We start from the raw sequence: 24987 nt of genomic DNA on the forward strand, positions 1-24987 counted from the left end.
TGGTAAGGTGCATAAAGGAGGATATTCATCTTCCTCAGAAATATCTCAAGTACTCCCCACTGTCTTGCCCTAGGTAAAGTACCAGGCTTGATATACCAATTGCTTTACTCTGAAATCCAAAGCAAACTGGTGAGGAGTGGAACAAAGGGGTGCTATGTTGGTCAACAAAGGTTATTTTGAAGGTCTGGTATTCTCCTAATGCATCTCTGAGACAGGTCCCACTGAGATGCATTCATCTTTTACAAAAGAATTACAACTTCCAGTAAAATCAGGACCTAGACTAGTTTATTTAACCATCAGCATATAGATATGCACCAGTGAAAACATCTCAGCCAGTGGTTTAGTTTATTTGAAAGGAAAGTGAACATGAAGATTTCAAACAACATAGCCAAACAGCTGGGTTTTTTTTATATTCCTGAAACAGCTTGGGACTGACTGCACTCAGTAGATTGCTTGGCAAAGTAGCGCACTTCAAATACCAAAGCTGTGAGTAGAAGAAATACTGTTTTGTTGAATTCCTCAAGTAGCTATCATATGGTTTATTAATTTAAATGAGAAAATGTGCATGATTTAAAATAAGAAACAACCTTATTTGTTGAAATATGCGTTGATTTTAAGCTGAAACCATACTGCCATATGAAGCACAAGTGTTGTGTCTATTTTATTAATCTAAACAAAAAGAGAAAAAGTCCCCTTTGAAGCTGCAGGTGCTTTACAGAAAGCTTTAAGGTCATCGTTGGGATTTTTCTCTACTCCATTAGAAATGGAAGAACAAGGAAAGATAAACGTGACTAAGGTTTAAGAAGACGATATGCAGTAGTTGTAAAAGAGCTTAGACTCCAAAATGAATCTAGAAAAGAGTTTATTTGGTAGCTATTTGAGAACATACAGCTATCACTGCAGATATCAGGCCAGATTCTGATGCCCTTATATTGAATAGTACCTAATTCAGCAAAAAAAAAAAATTGAAATAAATGGCCTGTTGAATAAGTTATTAATACATGCAACTGCGAGATGTGAAAAGCATGAGGTGTTTTGCCATTGTGGCAAACACCTTGGGCTGACCCTGGGCAAGGACCACATCTTCCTTTTTTGTTGATTATCATCCAGCATCCTAATAGTGCTTTCAGTAAGTGCAAGAGTTTGAAAAAATGAAAGTATGCTTTTGAAAAACACTAAAATCTTATTATAAAAGTGTTAAATTGAAACAATATTTTATCTGTCTAGAGCTGAAACTTCTTTTTAAAAAATACGTATTTAAATGAGTCATAGTTAAAATTCTAGCTTCATATTCCTGATTTAATGGCAAATGTTTCCTGGGTACTTTTAGTTCTCTTCTAAGAAGTAGGAACATCTTAGTTTGCACTATTAATGGAGATTCTAAAATGTTTCTTGGGGGAAATTAATGATTTCTTCTCAGATGCTGAAAAGAAGGAGAAATTATTTGGGTAATTACATTTTGCCTACCTAAAATTCCCCCTACACATTCAGTTTGATAAAATAATACTCACTTATTCTGCTATACCGAGGTGTAGTGTTTGTATGCAACGTTTAACAGGCACCACATTTTACCAAAGAGGTGACTACGTTTCATTGGATATGTGAAGTGATGCCTATATAGATTTAAAATTGGATTATATATTATTTAATGATCATTCTTTATGAAAGATGCAGTATAATTGGAAATCATTACTATTACTGTGTTAGCTTGCAGAAGAGGTGGGTTCGTGGCAGATAGACCTCTGGAGCCTTTTAAAGTGTAGTTTTATTCTGAAAAGGCGTTCCATAAAACTACAGATACAAGAGATCCGTGTCCATGTCACAATGACTTCCAGAGTCAACTTGGTCTTTTTGTAAGTAAAAAAGTGTCATTCCTAGTTGCTAACTGTAATGGTTCACGGTCACCTGTAATCTCTCTCCCAGTCTCTCCTGTAGGCACTTTCTCTGCACTCTTCCCACAAGGCTACAGAAAACTCCATTCCCAGCATGCTTTCACAGCTACGGGCTGAGTGGCATCTTATACAGCCCCTTTGCAGCCCCTCTGAAGGGTATCCCTCAGATGGCAGGTTCTGCTACCTTCACCACTCTCCAGGTGGTGTCCTACGGTTCTACCACTCTCTGACTAGATACCAGGGTGTCAGCCTCCCTCTTTCCAAATGTTGTGTTTATTCATCCAAAAGTAAACAGCAGGCAGATAAGTGTTTAAACAACAAAAATCTATAGGTATCTGGTCTCACCTATACTTTATCCTTCCCTTGCAAGTTTTGGTAGTTACCACCTAGGCCGGTTAACTTTGTTTCTGGGCTGGAAAAGACAGTCTGGAAGCATGTTCCCCTGCAGTGCTCTCTCTCACATTCTTCTTTTCCCCTCTGAACAGCTGCTGCCTGTCACACCTCCTTTCTCTCAAGGTTAGGCTCTTTAATAGTTTAGTGCCCCATTGATCAAGGTTCAGAACTGAGAAAAATTAACCTGCCAGCATGCTTGGAGACAGGTAAGTGGGCATTTCCCAACAAATAGTCCCCTGTTGTTTCCATAAAAACCCTTGATATGCTCTCTGGTGGTAACTGATCTTGGTCATTGTATTGTTCCCTGTTTGCATCCCCTCTGGCAGCACCCTTTGATTTAATTCCATTCAGTCAGTCAGGATTATATCAAACACGTGAACTCAAGTGAATAGGATAGTGATAAAAATAATACAGATAAATCCTTTGTAAAGCAACTGCTCAGTCCAAGAAAACAAAACAGGACTGTAGACAGGAATTTGCTGCTTTATTCCACTGCCTCAAAAGTGTGTGTGGGAGGGAGAAAACTTACTTTCAGAACAGGAAGTCAGGGAGGCTCTATATCCTGTAACAATCTGGGCAACCTAGTTAACCCTATCATGATCACTTAACTACAGCTCCTTCATTCTCCACTCCAGCCCTGCATATTCAATCTGGGATCTGAAAATGCAGTCATATTCTTTTTGTTCATCAGCTAGTAATAGAATAATACAGTGTAGTTTCTGGAAGGGACCTCAAGAAATCATCTAATAAAGTCACACCAATCAAAAGTTAACACTCCAGACCATAGAGTAAAATGTTTTGGTTTTCCACAAGTGCTCAAGAATGGTATTTTATTACATGTGATGTTTTCTTCTGGCAGAACTTTTCCTAGAACACTTCCCCTGTAATCCCTTTTCTTAAATTTCTTGCTTAAAGACTTAATAGGAAGTCAGTCTAGAACAGGAGAAGTTATTTGCCTTAGGTTTGGACATACTATTATTTATGATTTATATATTGGTTGGAGTCAGTTGTGCTAAAAGCTGTTCAATATACAATAAATCGTTTTTTGGGTGAGCAGGGCGATATTTGCTTTCTATACAAGAAAATGTTTGAAATAGTACATGCTCACCTGCCTCCTTATCTGGTTTGACACCATAACCATGACATTTACTGGTATCTTCACAAGCAATATTCATTTAACCTGATCATTTCAATAATTCTGTCTTTAGATTCACACATCATTGATCAATGGACGACCTAGTGCTGATGATCCTTCCCAAGTATTGCTGGAATTCACCTCAGCTCGCTTTATTCGACTGAGGTTTCAGAGGATACGGACACTGAATGCTGATTTAATGATGTTTGCACACAAAGATCCCAGTGAAATTGACCACATAGTTACAAGGAGGGTAAGTTCTGGTAAAGACACAGAATTGTATAATAGATGCTGGACTATCCTTACTAATACTGTGTCTGCCTTTGATCACTACAGGAAATTTTGGCGGAATATGAATAACTTCAGTTAGCTGTCAAACTCCCAGTGGCAAATAAATGGTTCCCCTTTCTTCAGTCTTTTTTTTTTCACCTCAGCAAAAGGGAAAGTTTGTTTATATTTTCTGTTTAATGGTGTTATTAACTTGAAGAACCAGTAGCAGTGCAACTCTGGCTGTAAAGATTTGTGGGATTATTGTACAGATGATCTGCAGGAGATTGTTGTCAGATAATATCTTTTGCACCTCATGTCAGCCCCTCAATATCCTTTGGATCATTGCACAATACTGGTGTTAACATTTTAATTCAAGAGCAGGGGCGGCCCAAGCACGGCGGCATGCCACAGGGGGTGCTCTGCCGGTTGCTGGTCCCGCGGCTCTGGTGGACCACCCGCAGGCGTGCCTGCGAAGAGTCCGCTGGTCCCACGGCTCCACCAAAGCCTGTGGAAAGTCCACCAGAGCAGCGGGACCAGCGGACCCTCCGCAGGCAAGCCGGCAGAGCGCCCCCCGTGGCATGCCGCCTCAAGCAAGCGCTTGGCGTGCTCAGGCCAGGAGCCGCCCCTGTTCAAGAGATTTCTTTCATTATTATTATTCATATCAGTTTTAAAACATGTTTTAGTGTATAAGAAAAGGGGGCATGCGGTGCTTTCCTTCTCATCTCTGCACGGCTTAGTGTTTTACTCTATATGTTGTCATTTCGAAGACATATTCCATATAGTAGCTAAAGTTTCAGAACTTTGTCTGGTGTTACACTAGTGCTTGTAGGAAACTTCCCAGCTGTGTGAACACCAGCTAGCAAGTAGGTAAACTTGACAGTTTGGGTGTGGGGAAGACACTTGAAATAATTTTTGTGAGGGGAAAATAAACCTTGTAAATCCTAAGGTCAAAATCTGATTACCCTTCCCCACTTACTGACAATATGTCTTTAAGGGGGAACAATGATTCTTCCATTGCTGTGAGTGTTATTTATTTTAATAGTTCCTAACTGTAGACAGTAATATTCTGGAAGCTAATTGCTCATATCTCAAGACAGGATACACAGCTGATCTAAACTAAACAGGCTTGACAACTGAATCATCTAGCTAAGGCCGCCTTGTGCTGTTCAAGCCCCAGTAGAAGGATCCACAGGTAGTTAGAAAGAGCACAGTGGTTTCTATACTACTTCCTACCTATGGTTACTGCATCCAGATGTTGTGGACAGGGGAAAGAGGGCCTAACTGTTATTCCGTTGTATCCCGTCCACCCGTTCCCTGCTGCCTCAACAGCCCCTTTGGGGCCATATTGACTGATACAGGTTTAGAGTAAACTTTAGGCTAAGTGACAGAAAACAAAGATTAGGCAAAAATGGTCAATTTTCAATATGGCAACAGTTTAACAATTTTCAATATGTGCCCAAGGTTACATACTAGATCTTCTATTGTTTAATGTATTAATGACCTGGAAAAGGGGATGAGTAGTAAATTAGCAAAATTTGAAAATTACCCAAAATTACACAGGCTAGCCAAGATTATAGAAGAATGTGAAGTGCTTCAGTGGACCCTAACCAAACTAGGTGAATAGTCAACAAGATGGCGGTTGAAATTGGCTTTTGACAAATGCACAGTGGAAGGAATTATTTGAACTGCTCATATATTTTTGCTGGTTTAAAATTAATTGTAACTACTCATGAAAAAAGACATTGCAATAGCTCAGTGAAAAGGCTTTGTTCAAGATGCACCAGTGATTTAAAAAATGTTAGAATGGAAAGTAATACTTATATTATTATAATGCCTTTAGGTCGGGGTGGGCAAACTTTTTGGCCTGTGGACCACATTGGGATTGCAGAACTGTATGGAGGGCTGGGTAGGGAAGGCTGTGTCTCTCCAAATAGCCTGGCTCCTGCCCCCTACCTCACCCCTCCCACTTCTGGCCCCCTGACTGCACCCCTCAGAACCTCCCACCCATCCAACCTCCCCTGCTCCTTGTCCCCTAACTGCCCCCTCCCAAGCTCTCACACCCTATCCAACCCCCTACTTCCAGTCCCCTGACTGCTTTGACTCTTACCCACAGCCCTGCCCCTTGACAGGTGCCCCAGGACCCCATGCCTATCCAATCTCCCTGTTCCCCATCCCCTGACCCCTATCAATACCCACACCCCGTGACAGGCCCCCCAGGATTCTCATGCTTATCCAATCCTCCCCGTCTCCTGACCGTCCCCCAGAACCTCCACTCCATCCAACGCCTCCTGCAGCCTGTCCCCTGCCTGCCCCTCAGGACCCTCCACCCCTTATCCAACCCCTCAGAGCAGCATGTCTGGCAGCCTTGCCGCCCGGCTGGAGCCAGACACACTGCTGCGCTGCTTGGCAGGAGCCAGAGTGCTGCCCATGCGGCGGTGTGGCTGCAGGAGAGGGGCCAAGGGCTAGCTTCCCCACCTGGGAGCTCAAGGGCAGGACAGTCCTGTGGGCCATAGTTTGCCCACTTCTGCTTTAGGTAAATCAGTGGTGTGTCCTCATCTGGAGAACAGTGTTCAGTTCTGATCCCTCCTTGGGAAAAAGATATGGCAGAAATGTAAGGTGTGCAAAGATGGGCAATGACAAATATCAGAGTAATGTGAAGACTTCCATCTGAGGAAAGACTAAGAGTGAGTGTGTTCAGCTTAGTTGGGGGATATTTTCAGTCTAATTAAGCTGGGTGAGAGGTCTCTGCCAAGCCAAACCTTGTCTTCAGTCTTCTACAGAATCTTGTGCAGCTGTGCTACTGCCAATTAAGTTTTGTATGGTTATATGCATCTGGGGCTTCTAGTGTGGAATCTGCAAGACCAGCCATAAATCTCTTCCATATATAAGCAGATTAGCCCTACTGAAGCCTGTTTATTTGAAGGGTCTTGCAGGTATTCTTTCTCTAACATGAATGCATTCCTGGCTTTTGTCTGGGCCGTTTAGTCCCACCAAAATCAGAAGGGAATGGTCAATGGGTGGACTGACAAACTATAAGTACAAGGATAGACCATTGGTTTGAGATTAGTCTGCTAAACCCAGGGTTGTGAGTTCAATCCTTGAGGGGGCCATTTTGGCATCTGGGGCAAAAATATGTCTGGGGATTGGTCCTGTTTTGAGCAGGGGGTTGGATTAGAAGATGACCTCCTGAGGTCCCTTCCAGCCCTAATATTCTATTCTATTAAACAGGAGAGGGAACTCTTCCTTCTCTCCACCCCCATTTCCTATCAAGTCAATCTGCAGACCAGCTGGAAATTTTAACTGTACTTCTCACTGTCTGGGGCATGCCAAAACATTACCTTATTGAGATGACCAAAGGCCTTTGATAGATAGGATTTGTTTAAAAAAAAAAAGAGGGTTTTTTCTTTAACACATAGTATGTATTTGCTGAGTAATTTTGTACCATTACTATCAGTGTATTTTCATCATGTGTTCTGAGCTTTCTTCCTTCACGGGTGTAAAATCCACATATATGACCTGCTCTTTTATGTTGTGAATATTTAGCCTTTATTTTTTCTATATCTGTGTGCTGTATATGAACTGTGAGCCAAATTCTATGGTGTATAAATTGGTGCAGTTCCCCTGACTTTAATGGAGTAATGACAACTTACACCAGCAGAGAATTTGATCCCTTTTCTTTTTCACTGAGGCCCAAATCTGATGTTCAGGAAGCAGTTACCTATCTACCATCTGCTGTATTTATAATACATAAAAAGGAAATAAAATAAGCAGTTTCAGTACTTGGCCACCTGCAGCTTGCAATCCATTTGGCAATTTCTTCTCTGTTTTGTCTTACAGTATTACTATTCTGTAAAAGATATATCTGTTGGAGGCATGTGTATCTGTTCTGGCCATGCAAGGGCTTGTCCTTTGGATCCAGCAACTAACGTACGTATATTTCTAGGCTCCTTGTTCATGATGTAGAAAATGAATATTCCCCATTGACAGAGTTCTGTGAGTTGATGTCTGTTCCCCACTTAGGCAATATAACTAAAACCTGTGCCAGGGTGAAATAACATTGGCAGTCAGAATGATGAACTTTGAAATCCACCATCACGGTAACAGTGAATGATTTTTTATTAAAAAAAAAAGACGTTGAATAAATTCATTCATTTTGAAAACTCTCCAACTCTGACAGCAAGTTACATGATTTAGCTTTGGAGACTGAAAGCCCTCAGTCTTTCTATTCCTTCCATGATATTAATCACGATTCTTCTTAAACAAACAAACATCAACAATTTAATGGTTATAATTTCTTCTATATTTTTAGCTTTCCACTCAAGTTCAACTCTATCAGAACATAATCAAGTAAAGAATTCAGTTTAAGACTGATTCTTCAGCTTCTTCCCAATTCCATACACATGCATGAAATGAAATTGCTGAATTTATCTATAATGCTACTAGCATGCAACAGGGTGAGATCACACCCAGGTTTCCCTTATGGAGAAATCCTGTAGAATTTTATAGAAAATAATAATCTTTCTGTAGGATTCTGAACCATCCTATAGAATTTAATAGAAAATCATATCCCTGCTATAAAGTGAAATAGGATATTTCAAAAGCCCTCTAGAAAAATCTCGTTCTGTAAAAATATCTTTAGTTCTGAATAATTTCTATAGAATCCTGTTGGTTTTATTCTAATAAGCCTTTTTCATAAGATCTACATAAGAAATGCTGCACCATTTCTGCAGTTATTCTCAAAGAACAGCTGTCAGACTACCACCAGAACCTTAGATCTATGCCTATCCATTGGGCTTGCCTTGGAAGAGTGATGGTAACATTGCAGACCCAGAAAGGGTTCTCTAGAAAATTCTGTTTCGATGTTCTGCCTATGCAACACAGGGAGGGGTTGCAGTGGGGTGAAGTATCCTGTTCTGCCACTATGCAAATATTTGTTGTCCCAATTGTGTTAAATAATACATAGAAAAAAATATGAAATATACATGGAATCTGGTGTAGATCACTTTGTTTGCAATAATTTGCATAAATGTATTGCTGGAAGGGGACAGGTGTCAAATATTTAAGATCATTATAAAAATATGATGAATAGATTTTGAAGGACCACTGAAGAAAACAGGATAATATAAGCGAGAGTGTCAGTCATAGGTGAGCTGGTTTGCATGTATTCCTAACCTCCACCTGTCTCAGAGCTCTTCTCTTTGCTTTGTTCTAACATCATGCTGTGTTAATACTTTGTTTTCTTTTTTTTAATGTCAATTAGAGATCAACTTGTCAATGTGAGCACAACACATGTGGAGAAAGTTGTGATCATTGCTGTCCCGGTTTTAATCAAAAGCCCTGGCGAGCTGGGACATTCCTGGTCAAATCTGAGTGTGAAGGTAAGTTATAAAAAAACAAAGCAAAATAAAAAAGTGTTAGCTTAACTCTTCATCAGCTCTGAGTAGTATTTAGTCCTTAAGACTCTGCAGAATTCATTTAACTTCAAAATAACACTTGTAAGTGATTGTAAATGTAAACCACATGTTGTTCAGATCCACTATGCTATTTTTTACCACATAATAAATACATGTGGTTGAAAAAGTTTTCATTAAACATATTTCTACCAAAAAATGGAGTTTTGTCAAAATTGAAATGTTTTGAGAATTGAAAATTTAATCAAAATTGACACAGGAGAATATCAAAACAATTTGTTTTGACTTTCTCATTTTGTTTTGATAAGGTAAAAATGATTAATTTCAATTCAGTTCATTTTCACTAAGATATTTATATATTTATATGAAATGTTTCAACATTATCTAATGAAATAATTTCATATTTCCAAATCATTTTTTTAAAATTTACATTTTGTGAAAAATATTGATATTCAACATTTCATTCTGGTTTGAAATGAAAACAAAGTTCAAAAAGCTGGAATTTCTCTCATCTCTAATAGTAATAGTTAACACTGATGTTCACAAACTACCTTAATTTCTGAACCTATTAAAATGCAATGCTATTACTGTACATGAATGTTTATATGGCTACACGAGTGCAGATGCATTTATTCTAATGCTCTTTGTAGCCCTTTAGGTGCAGGGCTGTACCTAAATAGTGCAAACGAGCCCATAGGGTCTGATCCAAAGCATGCTGAAGTCAATGGAAAGACTCCCCCTGAGTTCAGTGGGCTTTGGATCAGGGATTCCTCTTTATTAAAATTTAGAAATGATAATTACCAACATTTTACTTATATACAAACCAGGCACCAAACTTGTTTATAACACACAGGAAAATATTAGAGGTTAGCCAGGGAAGTGGAATTTAGATCCCGGTTAAGTTGAGCCTCAGGTTGGGGGTCTGAGGCCAAATCATGGTAAAAGGGTTGATTCAATAGTGCAAAATCTTGCAGACTGTTTTACACATTTTAATACTGGAAATCTCATGAAGCAAACCAGAATATTGTCCTCCTGTAATTTTGGGTCCAGCATGGAACAAAAGCCAAAGGGGGCAATTTTGGAATTCAAGATTCAAATTTGAACTGCCCTGAAATTTGAAGGGGGTTAGATTCAAAGTCTCTGTTCTGACCATCTTCAACATGCATTATATGTAGATGAAGTACTTCCATTGAGCTTCCCTTTTAGCTTTAATGAATATTAATGTAGCTAACAGTTTTAACATTTCAGTAGATTCTTTGTAGTTCTTGTATCTTCTTCTTGTCTTTTACTATCCAACTTTCTCTTGAGCAACATGTGCATTCAGCAAAATGTTATGGGATCACCAATTTAAAATGGCATATTGCAGCATTTTTTTTTTAAAAAAGAGCTTTTAGGGCTTTTTCCAAAGACAAGACCCCTAGAAAGAAATATTATCTGAAGGAACTCCAGGCACCATTTGTGAGTGGACCTTACTATGTTTAAGAGCTGAAGAAGTGGTATGCTCATGCGTAAAGGTGCTATTTGTTTCAATGTTCACGGCATAGATGTCAAAATGATGAAATAATGCTGTTAAGACTTCAGTAAAAATTTTATTTCTGCATGTCTGTAGCCTGGGTGTGAGGTTTGCTATTATAGTTGTCTCTTTTTCAGAATGCAATTGTCATGGGAAGACTAAGGAATGTTACTATGATGAGAATATTGCAGACAGAAATCAGAGTTTGAATATCCATGGAGAATACACTGGGGGTGGAGTGTGTATTAATTGTACACACAACACTGCAGGCATAAACTGTGAGACCTGCACTGATGGCTACTTCAGGCCGAAAGGGGTAAAGTATGCTCTGCTGTCGCTTCTGTGTAGTTCAAGCTATCACTTCTGTGTGGGGAGTTAGGTTATTAAGTAGAGAAGACACACTTTTGATTGCTGTTTTATGAAGGTTAAGTTCTAATTCTGACAGCAAACTAGTCGCCTTTCACAGTTAGAAATCTGTAAAGTAGATGTTCACAGGAATATGAAAGCAAATTGTGTTGATATGAAGGAATGTACTTAAGGTCAGGGCCTCCAGCTAGTACTTCAGTTTGAATTAAAGGATGATGAACTCCTCTAAACACAGCTTTTGCATTGTAGAGAATTTCAGCATACATTCTCAGAGAGCAGAGAGATATTGCTGTAGCTGTTGGGGGCAGTGAGGAAATTGGGAGAAAGGAGAATCTGTAATTTGTTTAAGATCTTTAAATATAATGTAGTAGTACTTCTAAATCAATCTGTTAGCATCTCCTGACCTTTATCAGGCATGGCCAAAATGCAGTTGCAAACCAGACATAATCAACAAAATTCTACAATGTATCCTGGGGATGCCTTTCACTTCAGTAGAAAGAGATACGGTCTGTGGAAATGCCACGCTAAATTCCACAAGGTGATGCTCCATCTCAGTTTGAAATGAGGCCATGAGAAGAAGCATGACATACTGGGATCCATTAGCTCCATGGGCTGTCGTCACTCTGTATTAAAGATCCAGAGAGCTGCTCTCTATTCTGTTTATGTGTGCCTCTGGGGTAACTGGAGGTTCCTGATACATTATCATTGTGGCCCTCAGTTCAGCAAAGTTTGGCCACTGGGCCTGATTGTTCTTCCCTCTACTACCATGGAGACTAACAACAAATGAACAAAATTTAAAATTCTCCCTATATAGCAAGGTTGGACTTTGTCTTTAAAGCATATAGAAGAAAGAGTTTTGGTCTCTTGTCACCAGCTGGATGGTTAAACTGATTTTGGAGCAAAATTTGAGCAGTCCTCCAACTACTAATTTTTGTGTCCACAGTCAATTGTGAGTATAGAAAATGTGGACAAGCTTTTGAAAATACAGTAGGAAGGCCAGGCTTTTGAAAATGTAGGGCTAAATGACTTGTCCAAGGTCACAAAGAGACAGTATGGCCAGCCTGGGAATAGAACTCTCACGTCCCAAGTCATATGGTGGTATTTTCAAAAATGAACGAATGACATATAGGAACACAAGTTCCATTAACTGTCAATAAGAATTGTGCTCTGAAGTCACTTAGGCACTTTTGAAAATACCACTCTAACGTCTTTGTCTTAACCACGAGAATGTTCTCTCTTCCTAATAATGGAAAAAGACTGTGAAAACATTCTCAAGTTTCAGTGTGGTTTTAGCAGCTTTCAGTGTTCAGAGATGCTGGTTTATCAATGGTAACAATGCTGAATCTTGGAATAAGGGTGAGGATACAAAGGGTTCAATCTGTGTTGGATCTTGTCCCCTGAGTTGTTGGGAATCAGGCACAGAATAGATGTGTTAATAAGCTTTTACAACCAACATGACAGCTCTTTACTGCTTGTGGCCAATTCATCAGGCAACACGAAGTAGAGGTCAACTGATCTTAAGGACACTTGAAATGAACAGCTACATGGGGTCCCAAAATGATGAGGTACTCACAGAGGGAAATATGATTGCACTTACCAGTCAGAATCAATATAAATTCCATCTCCTTACATGTAAATCCTCTGCTGCCACAGGAAAAAAAGAATGATGGAATCTGGACATCTAGAGTTCTCTGCACTTTTTACTTTTTGTCCCAGGCATAATAAAATCTGGGTCTTGTCTGGTTCCTTTTCTAAGATGAAAAAAGGGAAGGTGAAAGCAAATTGTTCAATTGTCTAGTGTTCACTTTTCTTTATTTATCCTGTAGTTATTGTTTTTCACTCATCTCGGACTGTGTAACTGAACTACTAGAAACCAAAAAAGGTTTAAAAACTAAAGCATGCTTTCACTCACCATAATTAAAAAAAGATAAAAATATTTCTGTTACATTAGTTTATATATTAAATTTAAGTGTCTCTTTGGTAAAAATTTGCTAAGATTAACATGCAGACTGAATAACAAACTAATAGACTGAGTGAACAATGTTGTTTCAGTGTTTGTTAAAACTTGCACATTTATTTGAAACAAACAAACAAACCCTAAACCCAGTATGATTCAATCCTGATTTTGTTGTTGGTGGGTTTTTTTAAATTAAGTACCAGTTTCTAATATTTAAAAGGTAAGATTTAGCTTTGAAACTCACTGGTTTTTTTTGTTTTTTTTTGTACTTTTATTTATTTATTTAGGTATTACCAGATGACCCTAACCCGTGCCAGCCATGTTCCTGTGATCCAGTTGGGTCTTTACATGCTACTTGTGTCAAGGATGAGAAACATGTGAAAGGAGGTAAGATTACAGTTAGATTACAGTGTTAAACATTGTGCACAACATTGTTAAAATGAAAGCTAAATCATCTCCCTTCACTGAGCCAGCCCTCACAGCAGACCAGTGCTAATTCATTCACATGGTCACTAATCCGCCTGTGCTCTCACAGCGTTCTCTCATACCGTCTTTCAGTTTTGCAGCCTGCAGGCATGTGCATGTTGGGAAGAATATTCCCAACTGAACTCTCTCTTTATGTTGGCTTTTCCCATTATTCCATAGTTCTCTGAAATGTAATAGATACTGGCATTCAAATGTACACACACACTAGACCTCCCCCCAAACTCAGCCTGTAGCATGTCTCCTGATTCTGTGCTGGGAAGCAAGATGCATGCATGAAGCACATAGCATGCAGTTGCATCCTTGTAAAGGATTTTCTAGTCCTCTTGCCAACAGCAAAGAGCTTTCTCTTTCAGAGACAGAGATTAAAATAAAGCAGAATCTTAATCTTATCCTCTCTTTTCTTCTGAGTGCCTATTTGCATTTGAAAACTAGGAATTTTACCTAGGAACATTTACCTACCATCTCTATTATTACTGTAGGATTATAAATTTTTCACCTTAGTTTCTTTATAAGAGCCATCTTCAAATAGAGAACGTGCTGCTTTCTTGTAGCTTGGAAACAATGTTTTTGTTGTTGTTGTTGACATTTGGTTGGAGTGCAGCAGAACTTCAAGGTCAGGTTTTAAGGAAGTTTTTAAATTGGACTAATTGTGCACCATTGATAAGAAATACTCTAATGATCTTTTTTTCCCCAAGTAATTCAATGGAACATAAAAGAAGCACAACAGAGCTGTAAATACAGAGCCCAGAGGTACAAAATCTACTACATCAGCCATGTACTGGTTACATGAGTTAAATAACATGATTAAAAATTCTAGATAGAATGATAGAGCTTGATTAATACAGAAGTGAAAGAAACAGTATATCACATAGATTAATAGGAAATTGTGTAGAAACTGAAGAGAACTTGACTCCCAGGGTTAGAAAAGACACAGAAAGACAATGTGATGTCTTTAGCAAACCTGTGGATGAGAGTGCACAGGTTATAGATGAAGGGTTTAAAAAACTAAAGGCTACCTTCATGCTATTAAAAGGGATACCTTTTATTCAAACATCTGCTACTGCTGATGTTCAGTCTCTTTAGTAAAATAATGGGGCTATCATTTTGAGAGAAAAAGGCCTTAAATTAAAGAAATGTGGTGCCATGCATGCATGCATGTCTCCAGGTAGCTGTCAGCTACAGTACGGTTTATTTCTCATACCTACTGAACGAGCCACGGTAGGGGGCATTCTACAGAGTTTTGTACTGCGGTGAGCAGGATTTTAAACCTGATTCAAAATAACTGTATCCACCATGCCCTTTTTGAAACCTTGTCCTCCCTTGCTTTTGTGATTCTTGTCATCCCCTGGTTCTCCTCCTGTCTCCGTAGTCATTGCGCCAGTGTTTCTTCTGATAGGTTCTGCTGCTCCCCTCTTCCTCTTTCTGGTGGTGTCCTTCAGAGCTTTATCATTGGTCCACTCCTCATCTTTCTCCACAGTCATTCTCTAGTATCTCAATCCATCCAATTCCATATTTCAGTGTCTCTCTTTAACATGTCTACCTGGATGTCTTGACGCTTTTTCCCTCTCTTCACACCATTAAACTTTTTGTCTAGGCCCTCATCATCTCCTAGCTTGATAGAAGCTCCTCCTTCCTGATGACCCGCTCCTCCTTCCTGATGATCCTCCTTCCTGATGACCCTGATGTAACAGCTCCATCTATGTTAGAACACCCTTTTAGTTTCTCTGCTGGCTCTGTCTTCTCTATCGTATCAGATACAGCCTCCCCCGCTCTTTAAGGTCTCTAACACATCTGTCTCTCCTTGCTTACTTGTTCTTGTAACTTGTCATATTGCCCTATAACTCTTAATTCTGCCAACGATGCCAGCCTCAGTTGTCCATTTGCCCACATCTCAAACAAACTCCTCCAGTCTTTTTTTCCATCTCAGCCTTCATTCATGGAATACTGTCCCTGAAGCAGTCCGTGCAGAAGGACAGAACACTTTCCCTGAGAAAGGCTGTAAAACCACTCTTCCTCCCTCCTTGAAGTCCCTCCACAAGATCCTTTTATACTATGTTGCTTATGAAAAAGGACAATTTGTGATGGCTGGCTAGAAGGCCAGTAAGGGAATTCTGACACTTATCTTATATATATTTAAAATTAGCAAACTCAAAACCATCTGTGCATACAACTAGGCTACATAATCACATTTCTGGCCACAGTACCTATATCGTTGCTCCCCTATTACCTCCAGTTATTTGTTACTCATTGCCTGTTGTCTTAGATTGTAAACGCTTTGAGACTGGAACTGTTGGTAGTGCTATTGTTGTTAAAGTCTTTGAAGTCTTGTTTGATAGTCTCTTAGATGGGATCAAGGATGATAATAACTGTCGTCCCATGTGGTGTTTGGCATTCAGATGGAGCTGGTAGGGGTGTGATGTCATCTGGGTCCCTCTCTTTCTGGCCTGTTCTGATCAGGATTAGGATGATGAAGGGCTGGGTTCCCAGGAAAAGGTGGAGGTGGCAGCCATGATGGTGAAATTCATTCCAATGAAGTCTGACTGTTTTTTCAGTCTGTTCTTTGTTTTGTTCTTTCATACTTTCCCTGCAAAAATCTTTCTTTTAAGAACCCCAAAAGGGAGTGATGCGTGGAATAGTCCATCCCATCATTACTTTGTCCTCCAATTAGGCCTAATATCAGATATACCAATTTTGGCTCATTAACCTCTGGTTCCAAGTCTCCTATTTTTAACAAGTATAATTTTAACACAATCCTTGAATCATATCAACTAGTTATGTTATGTTTAGACTAATTTAGTTTCTCTGTCTGATTCTCTTGCACCTGTTTATAACATGTTTTATTGAAAATAACATGACCTACTTTCCATGGTAAATGCCTAAGTAGGCAAAAGTTATAGACCAATTGTCACAACACCTCTTATACTGCAAGCATCATTGTAATATCTAGGCACAGATCCAAACATTTTTCCTTACAGATCCCTGTTCATTTCTGTCTTGAATATGTGTTCACTAGCTCAATGAAACCCTATGTACTTAAAAAAAATATATTGTACCCAGCCAATTGTGAAGGAAGTACTGTGTATTGAGCCCATAATATGTTATCTTGACAGAATATTTCAGTGAAGATAGCAAAAAGCCTCTCATCCAAGACAGCAACTGAAAAAAGCCAATTTACTTGAGTATTTGTAAACTGAAATGAGTCTGTTTCTTGTTTGAATGAAAGGCTGAGAAACATGATCAATTCCAATGGAATTTCTCTATATACTTGCAAATCAAAATGAATACACATTAGATATATTGAAACACATTCCAGAGGAGCTGGCTGGTTGTTTAATGAGAAATTGTTTGCATGATGTAAAATGGAAATCTGCTTCTGCAGCATGTGGCACACCAAGCAATAAACAGGTTATAGTTCTTAAATTTAAATGGGAAGGTTATGAGGATTGGGGGTCTAAGCTAGTAATGAGTGATTTTCACTGAGATGGAGGTTGCTGGATGAGCACTCTGGGTATGTCAAGGCTGAGGATTATTGGGTATGAATATGTTCCACTGATAATCCTAAAGGTAAATAATGATGCGTCTGGCATAAATAGCACATTTTAATACACCTCTACCCCAATATAATGCTGTCCTCGGGAGCCAAAAAATCTTATCGTGTTATAGGTGAAACCGCGTTATATCGAAATTGCTTTGATCCGCCCGAGTGTGCAGCGCCACCCCCCCGGAGTGCTGCTTTACCACGTTATATCCGAATTCATGTTATATCGGGTCATGTTATATCGGGGTAGAGGTGAATTTGAATCTCAAAGTGCTCATTAAACACCGATTTTCATAATAGTCCTGTGTGATAGGTTTATGTTCAATACAGATAAGAGCCAGAACCAGAATCTTTTATGAAACTGTACCCTTGCTACAACCTTTGGTATGGATAAAATGGAACTCTGACCCAAACAACCCTTGGTTTTGGATTTTAAAGGCCATAATCCATGCAAATTTTTGCCAGATTAAACAGTGACTTCTTTAGCCCATCTGTAATCTATGTTACCAGTGGATATTAACTGAAATACAGAAGTTTAAATGATTCAGGCAGTAATCACTCAATTCAGTGGCAGAACTGGGATCTCTGAGACCTGGACCTCCCAGTCCACTGCTCTAAAAATTAGACAGCAACCCTTGACTGAATCTTCATCCAAGGCACTCCACTTTGGGGTGAAATAAATAATCTCCTAATAATGTAGCTTTTAAACAAACTGTAACAGCTCCAGTGGTTGGATACTTCCTGAGTCAGAGACTCCGTCATGCTGCCATTTGTTTTTTTGCCTGCATATCTGTATATGTAATGCTAAATCTCAATTACAGCTGTTTATTTTAAATGTAAAGCCTGCTCAGGCAGTCTGGGGTAAATAAGACCTAGATGCTGCCTTCCTGAATCACATTTAGTAGTACTTTACTCAGGGAGCAGTCCCATTGATTTCAGTGGGGTTTCTTGTGGGGTTAAGGTGCTACTCAATAGGAGTAAGAGTGGCACACTGCCCCTAGGATTGTCAGCTTTTCAGGGCATGATCTGTGCACACAATTTATACTTGTACCGTGCCTAACACAAGTGTGGCCCTGATCCTTGCAATCATAGTACAAATAACTAATAAAGATAAATCAATACATATATGGATTTAGTGATTTCTGTGACTTTTTCCATAGGCATGCTCCCTGGATTTTGCCACTGCAAGACTGGCTATGCAGGTAAAAGCTGCAATCGATGTGCATTGGGTTACAAGGGTTATCCTGACTGCGTGAGCTGTAGCTGCTCTGTGAAAGGCAGCTTGAATGAAGACCCTTGTATAGGATCCTGCATTTGCAAGGTATGAGCGTCAAACTATTTTCAGCCATAGTTAATCACCATTGATATTATGAGAAATTAAAACTCATTATCCTCTACCGTCATTGCAATGTTGTTATGCTGTTCTTTTTGTTCGAGTGATTGCACATGTCCGTTCCACTTTGGGTGTCTGCACACCTTGTGCACAGTTTTCAGGGATTTTTCCCCTAGCAGTACCTGTCAGGGCAGCGTGAGCACCCTCTGGTGCCTCATGCCACTGCACACAAGTATAAAGGGCTGTGTTGCCCCCACCCTCCTTCAGTTCCTTCCTACTGCAAGTGATGGTTGTTGTTGGAATTGCCATCTTTGATTCATCATATCTTCCCCTGCTTAGTGTAAATAGTACTTGTAGCATTAGTCTGTAGTCTTGTATAGCATATCTGTAAATAGTTAGTTTTAGAGATAAGTTTGGAATATAGTCTTTTTAGTATACAGTTGCTGGTGCCTGATTGGGTACTGGGCTTGGTACCAGACTGATGCCCTGTTCTCCTGGCTTTAAGGCCTGTTGTTCATGTAACAGGTCTAGCCCAGTGAGTGACCCATACCCCAACTGCCTTAAGTTTGTGGGAGAGGTGCATGTTGTGGTAATAGCCTACTGTCCCAGATCTGGACTTTAGCGTCCAAAATCTGGGTGCTTACCTGAAACTCCCCCAAGCTCACTACCAGCTTGGATATTCTCGCTGCCACCAGGTCAGGAATTTATAGGGCCTGACCCCCCTTTCCCTCGTTCGTGGTGTCCCCAACCCTTCTTGGGGGACCCCCAGTTCCACAATCGCTTGGAGTCTCAGAAAGCAGGAAGAGATAACACCCTTCCCCCCCTCCTTCCCAGCTTCATCATGGTCTAAGCTTGCCGCGTACAAGAAACCTGTTTTCTCGCTTCCAAGAGATAAGCGTTCATTCCCTCAGAACAATTAAGATGCAAAATACCAACAGCTTGGCTTTGCCTTTCCCTTCTCTGTCTTCCCGTGAGGGAGACAGCTACTGGTGCAGAAATCCTATCCCTTTACCTCACTAGGAAAAGAAACTCCCACCAGTTTCAAAAGAACTTTATATAAAAAGAAAGAAAATACAAAACAATAATCTTGCATTAAGAAACTCAATACAGGCTCTTGCTTATAAGAAAATATGAATAACAGTCTGATTTAAAAGATAGCCCGATTAAACCAGTCAACAAATCAACATACATGTAAATACACACAAAGCTCATCATAGCCGAATTACTTTGCTTTCCTTTGTACCACAGATGTTTAGGAAGAACTTTGGAGATAAGTTGGAGTTAGAAGAAAGCTTGTCCCTCACAGCCGAGGAAGCAACAAAGACACAGCAATCCACATCTGTACATACAACACAAAGCTCTCATAGCCGAATTACTTTGCTTTCCTTTGTACTCACAGACTTTTAGTAGAATATTTGAGATAAGAGGGAGTTAGAAGGAAACTTGTTTACTCATAGCCGAGAAAACAACAAAAGACCCCGAGTATACAAATTCCCGCCCCTGACTTTTAAACAATCCAGTTCTCTGATTGGTCCTCTGATCAGGTGTTTGGTTACCCTTTCCAGGTAAAAGAAACTTAACCCTTACCTTACCTATCTACTTATGACACATGTAAGTGACAAATTTCACATTTGTAGAGGATTCAAATCCTGTTGGAAAAAGGGCAGGGCTACCAGAGGCAAATATCAGCTCAATGAGTCTGCACTCTATCCATCATCAGAACCTTCTCCCACTCCAAATGGGTTCCAAGCATGTCCGAGTTTCCTAGGAGAGCTCCTCCTGTTCTGACAGAGTCCTCAGGCAGATCCGTGTCACAGGAGCCTAAGAAGAGACTGTGGGAGCCTAATAAAGATTTGGTACCACCACCCTGCAAGGAGAAGCACTACGTGTTCACAAGACCTCAGAGGTGTGCTCAAAAAAAGTCACGCCCCTAGGAGCAGAGTGGACCAGAAAGGGTCAGTTGAGACCATTCCCCAAAGGATTGGCACCACTTGTGGTACCTCAACAGGAGCCCTTTCCAGTGCCGTTGACACCTGAGGCTTTCGAGGCAACTTGAGAGTTGCTTAATTTGTCGGTACCAACTTCTCTTCTGCTCAGTACCAGTCACTTCTACTCTTGCAGTACCTCTGTGTAGGATTGCGTCTATAGGCAAGCCAGCAATGATTTGGCTGATACCCACTTCCCAAGACTTGGAACCTCCCTCCTTGGTACCAATGGGTTCAGCTCCCCAATGGTCAGAGGAGATACACTCCTCCTCAGACTCAGAAGTCATATCCTTTGGGTCCTGACATGAGCATGCCTAACAGGCCCAGTGGAGTGCCTGCCTGTTGTGATACTGTCCACAGGCTCATCATCCTAATAGCCAGTGGTCTGCCCATCATCCTAATAGCCAGTGGCCCAGCCTCCATACCAGTAACCCTTCCAGACCTCTTGGGGCTTCCCTCCATGTTCCAGAACCTCTCTGTTGCCTCCTCACACTTCTATGTCAGTCAGGTGCAGGAGCATCTGCATGAAGGTCACCATCTTCCTTCCCCGGTACCAGATTGGTACCATGCAAGTTGAGCTGCATGCTCAGGACTCCTCGATAGGGGGATTGGAGGATGTACCTCCTCAACCTTCAGCCTCTTCCACGTTGCCTGATGAGGCGGTATTGACTGACTCTACCTCTTCCCCTCCTGATGATTTTAGAGCTCATCAGCCATTGTTGAGTAGGGTGGCTGTAGCTCTGGATATCCAGGCAGAAGAGGTACAAGAAAGGTGTCACAGGCTTGTGGGTATTTTAGGTTCTGTGGGCCGTTCTATGGTAGCTCTCCCTATTAATGAACCTATCGTGGAGCCTGTCAAGATTTTATGACTTACCCCTTCTTTTCTGTCTCCCACTCCCTCAGGGTGGAGAAAAGATATTCTGTCCTTTCATGGAGATTCGAACACGTTTGCAACTACCCTTCTCCAGGCTCGCTGGTGGTTGCAGCCACCAACAGAAAAGGAGAGGCAAGGACACCAGGCCTCTACTCTGACGGGAAAGGAAGCAAAAAAATCTAGATCCACTTAGCAGAAAATTTTATTCCAGAGGTTCCTGAGTTTACAGCTCAGGATTGCAAACCAGCAAGCTCTGCTGGGTTGATAGGATTTCAGCCTGTAGGATAATGATAATATGATACTTTGCCTCATCAAGAAGCTTGTCTTTGAGCTGTGGGAGTTATGTTCTTTGGTGGAGTAAGGCAAATTAATTGCCAGAATGGCATCGCCGGTGAGCCTAGATGTTGCAGATTCCACAGCTCAAGATATGGCCTCTGCCATCATGATGAGGCATTTATCTTGCCTACAGGTATCAGGCCTCCCTCCAAAGGGGCAACACACAATTCAAGACCTCCCATTTGAAGGCTGTTGTCCAGTAAAACTGATCAGAGGCTTCATAGCCTTAAGGATTCAACGGCAACCTTTAAGTCTCTGAGGATCAATGCACTGGCGACAAAAAAGAAAGCCATTCCACCTACAACATTCCCAGTGGTTTCAGCTCTTCTTTACACATTTCCAGGACCTGCCTAAAAAAGGGAAGGAGTTACAAGATACATCTTCCTCCTCCACCCTCCTCTGCAACTACCAGCTCTTCTAGGCAATCTGGATTATCTAAGCAATGATTTTCACCTGCTGGTTGAGGACAGTATACACTCCCCATAGAGCCATCTTTCCTGAATGCTAGTTTTGCCAACTGCTTATCCCACTTGCTAAGCATTTGGACCGACATCACTATGTATTAGTGGGTCCTAAGGAAGAGGAAACTGTGAAACACCCTTCAACTGATTTCTATCTCCCTTCCCTATCCCTCTTCAGGGACCACTCTCACAAGAGGATCCTACATCAGGAGGTCCAGTCTCTGCTCCTCCTGGAGGACATACAGGAAGTTCCCATGTTGTTCAGAGGGAAGAGATTTTAGTCCTGTTACTTTCTGATCCCAAAAGCAAAGGAGAGGGGTGTCCTCAGGGGTATTTGTTCTGAATTGCCACTATAGCATCATCATATAAACATAGTGGTTCAAGAAACCATTTGGGTCTTATCCTCCATGGACTGGTGAATGTTTGCAAGTAGGGACCCAATCCACAAAGCTATGCAGGAGGCAATCCTCCTGTGGAATTAATGCTTCACCAGTACCATCAGCCTGAGAGCTGCTTACATTCCAGGAGCTCAGACTACTCTGTGTTAGCAGGTCATTCACAAGCCAGCATGAGTAGTCTCTTGGACCAGACTTTTCCAGCTCCATTTTCCAGCAGTGGGGAACTCCTCAAATTGACCTATTTCCAACAAGAGAAAACAAAAAAATGTCATCTTTGTTGTTCCCAAGCAGGTCACAGCCCAGGTCACTGACAGATGCTTTTCTTCTGCCTAGGTTGAGAGGCCTACTCTATGTCTTCCCTCCAGTTCTGCTCCTGCCCAAAATCTTATCCAAAGTCAGCAAGATTTCATGCACTTTATTCTAATAGCTCTAGTATGGACATGTCAACATTGAATTTTGACTTTACTAGATCTATCAGTCAGACTTCTGCTGTTGCTCCTGATGGAAGTAGATGTGATATCCCAGGATCACGGTCGCCTTCTTCATTCCAACCTTCAGACAAAAACCAGTTACCTACCTTTCTATAAATGTTGGTTTTTGAGATGTGTTACACATGTCCATTCCATGACCCACCTTCTTTTCCCTCTCTATTGGAATCTTGCTGGTAGGACAGAATGGAGAGGGGTCGGGGCAGTGCAGCCTTTTTATAGATATGTGCAGTGGTGTGAGTCACCAGACGGAGCTCACACTGCCCCAGCAGGAACCGCTCAGGGAAAAATCTCTGACAACTGTGCACGGGCTGCACACACAACCATAGTGGAATGGACGTGCAACACATCTCAAAGAACAACTGTTGCAGAAAGGTAGGCAACTGGGTGTCAAAAAATTGTGACTCCTTTTAGGGTTAATGTGTTCCTGATCTGACTGTGACACTTCAAATCTTGAGTACAAGTCTTAAAACAAGTAATTAGGAATCAGCTGCCATTCAGGTAAGCCCAATAGAATTATACTCAAGATAAGATATTTAAGACATTCAGAAAGCTGTGAATTGCTTATTTCAAATTCCAACCACCATCCGCCCAGGAGCTATACATTAAAAGTAGCTGAGCACTGTCAACTCTAAAAATAATCTGTCATATGTTTTTTTCAAAAAACAAATATTCTGAACTATTGGTTAAGGGGAAATGGCATTTAAGGCCTCTATTTTATAGGTTGTTATGTAGTATATTTAGTCATTCTGCTGCCAAAGTTTGGACAAATGAGATTCTTTTTTCCATTTTGGTCCCTTTGTTTGGAAACCTCCAAGGTATTTCTTTCAAAGATGTTGTTAAAATCTGACTGCTGAGACTGTATGTGCTGTAGGCTGAAGTTCTTAGTGCTGTGTGTGTGTAAATTCAGAAAGCCAAATATTGATATAGCTTTTGAATTAAAACACTTTTAAAATGATACACAACTATTTTTAATTTAAAAATATCCTCAATACCAATAATACACATGAAGGTCCTGTTGTCCAAAAGATGCAGCTTACATAAGAAATAAGTCATCCTGAATATGCTCAGCAGAGAGCAACATGGTAGATACTATGGGTTATTTTTCAATAATTTGTTGTGTATGTTCCATTTGGATGTTTAATTTACAGACTCTGATACAAGTGTAAAAATGCTTCTATTAAGTTCTCAAGAGCACAGGTGTACAAAAAAGTTTCATTCTATCATCTCCTATTGAATACACTCATAAACCACCAGTGTGACAGTTGAGCAGCGCTGAAGTCTGTTCAGGGTATTAATCTTATCCTCACTTGGCACATATATAACACTCAAATGTTCTCTGTCAGAAGTAAAATCTCTTTCTATCAGGGTTTTAATTTTTAAGCTATCATGTCTAGAGGATCAGACTTGGGGCACATTTCATTATGCTCTGATTTGAAAATGAGCTTTGAGTTATATATTCAAAATATACTTTACTGTAGGAAACAATTCTGTACTGGCAGAGGGGTGGGTTATATATCTTTTTCCACCTTCCAGGTTTAGGATTCTGTTAACTTACTATCTGCTCACAAGAATGGTGTAGATTACTTGCAGTTATAGAGTACAATTTTGTGCTCTGCTTTGTTAATGAAACTTTTATTATAACAAATACATTTACTTTTCAGTCCTCACTTTTCTTTCCTCTTCCCAGCCTGCCCACAGTAACACATCAGCAATTCAATTGGATCATATTAAAGGAACTTTTAGGGCCAGATTTTCAAAGTGGTTTCAAAAATTGTAGCTGCAAACATTTGTCTGCATAGAAACCAGTTTCAGAGGCCAGTTACAGCTAGAGTACAGTAGTACTACAGCTTAAATTTTCAGACCAACAGCCTTGACAGTTGCTTTAAGCTTTTGATGTACAGACTCCAAATGATGTTGCTAGCTGGCGAGAGACAATGAAAACAGATAAAGGAATAGATACAGAATTACCACATAATTGGTGATAACATCCTTTTCTGAATCTGTCCTTTGCCTGTTTTTCATTAGCTGTGTCCCGTTTTTCTCTCATTTTTCCTTCCTGTCTTCTCTTTGTGTTTCTGCTTTTCTCCCCCTTCTGCCACTTATCCTTTATTTGCCTCACTTTTTCCATCTCTCCAGCATCTCTGACCA

At 40.4% G+C, this 24987-nt stretch overlaps 1 protein-coding gene across 4 annotated transcripts in view; it reads left to right on the plus strand.

The window, feature by feature from the left end:
* The window catches only part of LAMA2 (laminin subunit alpha 2), a 490975-nt gene that overhangs the window by 198261 nt on the left and 267727 nt on the right, over positions 1-24987 (plus strand). For all 4 annotated transcript variants that reach the window (XM_075063935.1, XM_075063936.1, XM_075063937.1 and 1 more), the window contains exons 5-10: positions 3494-3673; positions 7528-7617; positions 8951-9068; positions 10752-10930; positions 13225-13324; positions 18122-18282. In XM_075063935.1, the coding sequence (XP_074920036.1) occupies positions 3494-3673; positions 7528-7617; positions 8951-9068; positions 10752-10930; positions 13225-13324; positions 18122-18282 (828 nt within the window). The remainder of the gene's footprint in view (positions 1-3493; positions 3674-7527; positions 7618-8950; positions 9069-10751; positions 10931-13224; positions 13325-18121; positions 18283-24987) is intronic.

This window comes from Chelonoidis abingdonii, chromosome 3 (assembly GCF_003597395.2).
Source record: "Chelonoidis abingdonii isolate Lonesome George chromosome 3, CheloAbing_2.0, whole genome shotgun sequence".
Classification (NCBI taxonomy): Eukaryota; Metazoa; Chordata; order Testudines; family Testudinidae; genus Chelonoidis; species Chelonoidis abingdonii.